The 8,146-nt window shown below is 36.8% G+C and overlaps 1 protein-coding gene across 2 annotated transcripts in view; it reads left to right on the top strand.

The window, feature by feature from the left end:
- Positions 1–7,071, top strand: part of MESR3 (misexpression suppressor of ras 3) — a 44,541-nt gene extending 37,470 nt beyond the window's left edge. For both annotated transcript variants that reach the window (XM_018511287.1, XM_018511286.1), the window contains exons 2-4: positions 4,625–4,885; positions 5,059–5,271; positions 5,750–7,071. In XM_018511287.1, the coding sequence (XP_018366789.1) occupies positions 4,631–4,885; positions 5,059–5,271; positions 5,750–6,088 (807 nt within the window). In that variant the 5' untranslated portion in view covers positions 4,625–4,630 and the 3' untranslated portion in view covers positions 6,089–7,071. The remainder of the gene's footprint in view (positions 1–4,624; positions 4,886–5,058; positions 5,272–5,749) is intronic.
- Positions 7,072–8,146: the final 1,075 nt, after the last annotated feature.

The following is an 8,146-nucleotide window of genomic DNA, read 5'->3' on the forward strand; positions in this document are numbered from 1 at the left end:
CTCGTCATTGTAGGGATGGCTTTACGAGACGCATTGCCGCACCTAAAATAGCATTCTGAAAATGTTCGAATATTAGAGTCAAATAACTTCAAGTAAAAAACGAGAAAATTACCGAAGAATATTTATATCGAGCCAAATCTTAATCACATTATGTAATAATCAAATTTTATAAACAAAAAAATGTCATTGCTTGCAATACACTTCCACATTTATTAGAGTTATATTATAGTTTTCATAAATTTCACTCAAAGTCAACCGAGAATTGTGATAATCCTATATGTCTGTTCACTTTCCTGTTTCTCCAAAAGAAAAAAAAAGCTGAGTTAAACCACGGTTTAACGTTAACCAATATTTATGGTATTTTGGCGAAACAAAAGTTCGCCAAATTTCCGCGTGACTTACGAAAGAAAGCAATTAAGCGTACAGCTAATCAAAACGAATGACCCGCGGAAGAGTTGGCGCTCTAACCCGGACAGGCCGACAATAGAGCAGACAAGGCCTCCGGGTTACCTACTTTTAATTGCGAGCACGTTTTACGCTCGACGGAGCGCGCGCGGCACCGGACGAGCTATAAATTTCCAGCCCAAGCGTGTATCCCCGTTGCAACCACCAAACTAATTAGTCCGGCAGTAATTAATCTTTCATCCACTATCAGACGACGCACTTGTCTATTGTCTCGGGAATGAAGTAATCGCCGTGCGATTTCGTATCTCTTCGACCAAACGATCGCTCGGAGAGTTTACTTACAATAATTTCTCGATATTGTGATATCCTGATATTACTTCGATATTGTGTTTTTTAAAGAACCACTTAGGGGCGGAACACAACATCTGATATTAATAATATTTCAATAACTGCGATACAATCATAAATAGTGTTTTAACACATTCGTTATCAAGCTTTACATATGTGTGTATCGATCTCTCGGAGAGATGTACGTATAATTTAGAATTATTTTTAAAAATGTATAATAAAATATATAGAATCTAGAAAAAAATATAATATAAAAATATAAAAATATAAAAATATAATATAGTCTGAGAGACAAAAGTTTTTCCAATTCAACCATGTTAAAACTACGCCCCCATCTTAAGGTTCATTTAGCATAAACAAGTTTTCACTCACGAGTGAATTTCGTCTCGAGTCTCTAATGATGCACAATTACCACAGCGGCGTCGACTTCCACCGTATTGCCCACGACAATTCGCCATCCGGTTGCATCCTGCATGCTCGCAATTAACCCAACACCGTCGCGTCGCATTCTCGAATTTCCCATAAGTGCATTTCGCGTTGTTTATCACTCCTTAATTGACACAAAGCGATAAGATACGTTGTCCCACTTTCTAATGCTTTTCGCAATCGCACCATGAACGTTTATGTAATCTTCCGTATCTAGGATAAAAAATTTAGATATATTTGTTAAATGTTAACTGAGCAAATTTTTTCCGCGTCAGTAAATTGAAAAATCGGAATAAAAATGATACGTTGATGCGTTTTAAATTATAATTATAGAAATAAAAATAAATACGCTTTTACATTTATATATTCCATTTAATAAATATTAGTTATTTCAGGAAAAGGATTTTTTATATAAAAATCTATGAATTTGTAACATATTTTATACTAAATTTATGAAATTTATTTATTTATTAAATTAACAGTCAATTAATTTGAACACAGACATGCGTAGTCTCGACGACACAAAATTTAGTATTTTTTAATTATAATTTTGAATGGTTAAAAAAAATTATAATTTTTTAATTATTTTTTGTCTAGTTACTAATAGATAAACATCGTTTAGGAGTATTTTGACTAAATAAAAATTGCAATTATATAATATTTTTTTCAATAAATTAATTTTAATTTGTCCAACAGGATTATTCGTACTTTTATTATTCGCAATTTCTTATTGATGTCAATTCAGAATTTAATGCAAGGAATCTATTAAAAGTGGTAGGAAAATCATGGAATCTTGAAATACTTTTATATTCGAAGAAGAAAGGAAGTCTCATAACTACGTCTACCGCTGTATTGCGATCCAATTAATCCACCTGATAATTATTTTCTGCCTCCCAAGCGAGAGCGTGCGCGCTTGCTTCGTGAGAATACAGAGCAACGGTGTGCGATCGTAATTATCTGTACTTTATCTAGAAGCGAAACGAAGCTGGGCTCTTATCACAATAGCACATCCCCTATGGTAACGTGGACAATGCACTTCCGGTGTGCGTTTCTCGCACGCGGGACATGGACCGGTTCGTATTTCAATTTGTATCGTTATACTGTGCCACCGTGATATCTCATCACACGCATATAATAGCGATGTCTGGTAGCGGACCGATAGATGCGGGTCGATTGTGAAAGGGAGAGTCGCTCTTCTACTTGTATTCCCGATATTTGTATGTTCCTTCCACGAACACTATACGAGAGCGTATAATCAAATTTACATAAATCAATATTGATATATTAATCCGCTACCTACAATACAGAATTTTGTCTAACGCGATGTCATGGATATATTATTTGAATGGGGACTTTCCTGTTTGGTTTACATAATTAAGATAATGCCTTGCTGAATTATACGTTGTATTGACAGTTACAATTAATAATTAGTTAAACATGCAGGCTTGTTATGATACAAATCATCGTGTCAACTGACTTAAAACAAGTATCTATTTATTTCCGGTTTATAAAAAACAAGTTTTAGCTTTATCACAATTTAACATATTATTCAAGTATTATTTCAATCATGTACATTCAAGAAAAGAAAGCAGCTCTCGAATTTCTTTATATTTGTTAATATTTAATTTAATTATTAGGAAGATTCAACTTGATAGGTCTATACGTCCTATGATTATTTTTTAAAAAAAGTTTTTGTTGATTATATTATACAGTCTAATAAACGTTCAATATGACATTTCTCTAGCTTATCGACTCAAACTTAAAACTTTATATTATCTATTATTTAGTGAAATAAATATGATATATGCGGTTAAAAATATGTATGTTCTAACAGTACGTAAAATATAAATAAGAACTAAAAAGAGAGAGGATTTTATTCTCGGTGGAATACATAAATCATTGCATCGTTTTACGTTTCGTTAAGAAAATAAATTTTTATTAGCATTTCTCTATTCGTTCGTTTAAGAGTTAATAAGACTAGATTTGACAAGATTAGTAGCAATGCGTTAGTAATGATCGTGAGTAACGGAGGAATGCGCTCGTCAAGTGCCAGGGAATTGTTAACACGATCGCGCATCAAAGCGTCACCATCAATGAATGAGAAGGGATACGAGGTCGTCGTCGTCATCGTCAACCTGTAGTAGAATTACTTCCTAGAATCGAATCAATGACATATATATAGCGAGATTAGTCATCCGGCTGATTCATTAATGCCATGCCAATCGAATTAAGGCCGGGCTTTTCTCGCGTGCATTAAGTAGGTCGACCCTGGATGCTGCTGGCTGATTAGCTCTCTCACGGAGTCGGCTGCCGGCATCTCTCTCCCTCTCTCATTTTATATATACGTATATACGTCTCTTTCTGTCTTGCGTCATCATAGTATCGAAGTCGACGACCTAGTTTTTCTCACCTCTGAGGTCAAACGTCAAAGGAGCGTAAAGGGGTCCTCCACCCCTGCGAATACTCTCGTTTATTTACAATATTTACATCGTACTCACGTTTCACGTAAAATTTCATCGACAAGACTTTATTATTTTGCTAATTTTGTATATGCAATGACACGTATAACAAACAATTTGTAGTGCTATATCTTTTAATATTATTCAATATTATGACGAAGATTTTTTAACATTTTATTGAATTTTAAGATTTCATTGACTTCATTGAGTTTATACACGGGGAAAATTTTCTTTTAAAATTTATCCTGAAAATATAGTAATTGTGGTATAATACAATATTTTAAAGATTTTCACCATACACTTCACTAAAATTAATCAAACTTATTTTATACTTTATTGTAATTTTATTAATGAATGAGGGAGATTTACATTAAAATTCTTCGAAATACAATGTTATCCCACGACTATCATATTTTCAGTGTAAACTCTAAAAAAAAATTCTGTCCGTGTATTAAAAATGTTTTTAAAACTTTTGTATGTGCGCTCTCTCGAGTAATTACTAATTATAGTATTATACATTAGCCTAAAACTCTAGATTCTTAAAGTAACAGTTAAATATGTAAACAGATTAAATTATGTTATAATTGTAGCTTTGTTTCGATACTCTTGTTTCGACAAATCCATTTTCCGATGATAATTTCAAAATTTTTGTGCTTAATAAAAGAGGTCGCGGATATTTATAGGATGGTACCAGGGTGCTCGCACAATCCAGGGTGTACCAGAAATCGATGAGCTTTCGTGCGCGCTCGCAGAAGGCAAGCAGTTTCCCTCCCTCCGCAAAATAATAAACCCACTCTGTACCTAATGTATTTCAATATTGCATAATGAATATCAAGTTACACAATAAATACCGTAGAAGTTTTATCTTCGCCTATAAAAGAGCATCGCGTAATAAAAAAAAGTGTATAACAAAAAAGAGAAAATTACTGTCATAACACAACTGTCAACTTTTTATTTATATCGTCTCCTTCTTCTTTTATTTGCAGAAAACAATGAACGGACCAGTTTATGCGTCATCTTGTCCCGCATTGCAGTCGAATCTGTCGCTACACAGCTCATCCTATTACAGCGAATATAGCGGCACCACGCGAAGACGACTATCCTCGACGGGCGAGGCGGATACTTCCGCAACGTCAAGTTACGAAGGTAGTGACAGCTCCGAGAACAGCGATGAGTCTCGTCTCGATCCAGTTAGCCAGGTGGAACGAGAACAGCTCGAGACTTTCTTTCGAGGATTAAAATCACAGGTGAGCTTTGCACAAAATGTAATAAACTACACGTACAATAAACGCGTTGATTAAAAAAATAATAAATTATGGAGGATGTATGAAATAAATCGTATAGATAAGTACTATAAAATCTAGCTGCGAACCTGAATACATTGCTTATGGGATAATATCTTGTGTTTCGTGATTCGCAGGTATTCGTCTGTGAATCACTGGCGAATCTATATCTCGGTAGCGCCTCTCAGACAGAGAGGTGGGAGCTTCGTTTCACTGGAATTCCCGTGGTAGTTCTCGATCTTGGGGAGACACGATCAAGATCCAAGAGACGAATTCAAATCTTATTGGCAGAACGCGGTACTTGCTTCACTCTCTGGCGTGAAACTATCGACAACCTCTCATCGTACAAGGTATTATCGTTGATTGTTCATAACATGCTTGTCTCTAACAATATGTTTTCGAAATGAGGATTATTCTAAATGTATTATTATATAAAATATACGTAATATCCAGTATTAGTAGTGACAAGTGATTAGTATTCTCATACTACAATGTAACATTCAAGAGGTAATGTTAATGACAGACTACAACCTAAATAATTCATTTACGTGTTCAAGCTTGTTTATCTCGTTAGATAGATTACGGAGTACTACATTACAAAGCGGATTAAATTTCAGCATCGGACATTTAATACCGTTTCAAATTTCTTATGTGCTTGCCAGACGAAATAAAACACAAGTGATACGGCGTAGTATGAATCGTGCAAGTATTTTTTAAATCTTTAGAGCGATGTCAAAGGAATTGCTCGTAGCGGGAAAATACGATTTGTATTACATTACCTTCGATCTTTCGCATTCTATGAGATAAAAGCACTCGAAATATTTGCAGGTGTCGGGGCCAGCCTTCCACACGATGTGTCTCTCGTCGGATCACACTCGCTTAGCTGGGCTCAGTTTCGATAACTCAAAGGCGGCGAACGATCTGTGGCAACACATAGAGCGTCTCGTGTCCTGCCCAGAGAACATCAGCCTATCGGCTCCGGGTAAGAAGAAGAAGAAACCAGTGCAGAAGAAGGTAGTGCTGCCGGCCAAGAGCAACATCAGTCAACCGTGCCAGTTCCAGCATGTGACTAGCGTGGACGCAGCCGATCGTTCGCGTTACTTCTCGCTGCAGACGCTGGTACCAGCACTGAGTGAGCTGGAGAGCTCGCTGGAAGCGAACTTCTGAGACAAGCCTGACGCCTCCAAACTCTCATAGGGTCGACGGAGCGCGACGCCTGACCCCCGCCTTCTTCTTCGGAAGTAATCGCACCGACGAAGAAGGATCCGGTTAATGTCGCGTGCGAGAGAACAGATAAAATCTATAAAGACACTCGCACACAGGCGTCTCGGATCGCGAATTTTGAGAGCTGTCGAAGGGAGGCGAATAATGGAAAGCGACATCGCGGATTCCATCGAAAATTCTTTTATCTTCTTGCTCTTCCTCCGAAGTAGTTATAGAAGGTCTAAGACCCAAGACGGGGAGGAGATATATCGACGAAGCTTTAACGACAAAAAGAGAAGGCGGATACTTTTCTCGAAGAGCCCTTGCGGCTCTTGTAGTTTTACTTGAATTCATCTTTATCTTCTCTCGTGTCTCTCCCGATATAATCAGCCAACTAGTTAGTAAGAATTAAGTCGCGCTGAATTTCGATTCCGCGTTATCCTTGTTCTCGCGCATCGACCGGATCAATTTCCCGATATATGAGGAACCAAGAAATCGAACTCGAAGGATCTCGGAGAGACAAAGAAGCGCGAGCAATTTGTGACGCGACAAGAGGAAGGAGATTCGTGTCTTCTCCGAAGACTAATCCGTTAGTGTCACGCGCGCAAACTGCGAGATTGTCCGCAGACCAAGGCGGAACATTCATCAATCCTTCTAAGTACTCTTGAAAGTGACTGCGATTGATGTTCGCCCAGCTGCGAATTCTGACTGCAGCTTCGGGCGAAACAGAAAGTATCCTCGAGGCTTTCTGGTGAGACTCTACAGTCTCATCCCACTCTCTTTCTTTTCGAAGAGTCCTTCAAGTTGTAACTATCGATGTCGTGAGATTTATTATAGACGCAAAGAAAGTCTTTATCGAACGTTACGGCGATAAATGATCTATTCGTGATAAACGTTCTCGCACCCGGAGAACACTTTTGATTAGATTATTTCATTATTATTAATACACCGCATGAATATCTGGTGTTAAACTTTTAATTTTTGAATAAAGTAGAAAAATAAAATTAATCAAAATAAAAATTGAAGGCAATGATATGTAAATGATAGAAGTAGATTCACTTTAATTACGTATATATAATACATTTACGGCCTTTTTACTTCGTGTAAAGTAGAGAAATTTTTGTTTATATTTTTATTTCGCGTGTACGATGGTTCTACGTACCTATCTTAAAGGATCTTTAGAGATTCAAGAAAGCAGGACGGCCGATCGTCTTGTCGCACTTTACAATTCGAATGCGGCGATGTAATGTGAGGGGAAGAACAAGCGCTTTCGTAATGGAATGTCAAAGACGCGAAACCTTGACACGAAAACCAAACAGCGGAGCATGCGATTAGAAAGAATCATGCAAATATATGCAAAATATATTTCCGGGGGCATCGTATCGATTGTATGCACATTGTTGCTATTCACTGCAAAGAGAAAACTTTCTCGTTATCGAGTAGAAGAATTGTATGGTTCTTCCGTATGGTTTGTAATTAAAGACGCGCGCTGCCGCGGTGAAAACGATGTTTAAGAAACTTCCAAAGCATGATCTGAATAATTGTGTCATTATAAAATTAAGTTTAATGCTTTCCCGTTACAAAATTAAGTTTAATGCTTTCCCGTTACAAAATTAAGTTTAATGCTTTCCCGATTGCATTCACCGTAAAATGCCAATAACTTTAGAAAGAAAGACTTAAAGATGAAATGGCAATTATCTTCGTAATTGAAGAAAAAATCTATTTGCTTTACTGTTGATCGAAGAAAGACCTGTCGCTAATTCGCTGTATGTTGCAGTAACATGGCTTTAGATCAGCGAAGAGTTGGGGCGTTTCAAAATATTATGACATATAGTAATTGAAATAATGTTAGACAAGACGTCAAAAAAGAAACTGACACAATCGAAACGAAGAGCCAGTTCTTCGTAATGTAGAATGTTAACGTAAAACAAGTCATTAACGTCTCTATGTTGTGGATTCGTAATTATAAGTACGAAAAGATTGATGCGCGATTTCAGTAAGCGACATAGGAGTCGATAAATC

Source organism: Trachymyrmex cornetzi, unplaced genomic scaffold (assembly GCF_001594075.2).
Source record: "Trachymyrmex cornetzi isolate Tcor2-1 unplaced genomic scaffold, Tcor1.1 scaffold367, whole genome shotgun sequence".
Classification (NCBI taxonomy): Eukaryota; Metazoa; Arthropoda; class Insecta; order Hymenoptera; family Formicidae; genus Trachymyrmex; species Trachymyrmex cornetzi.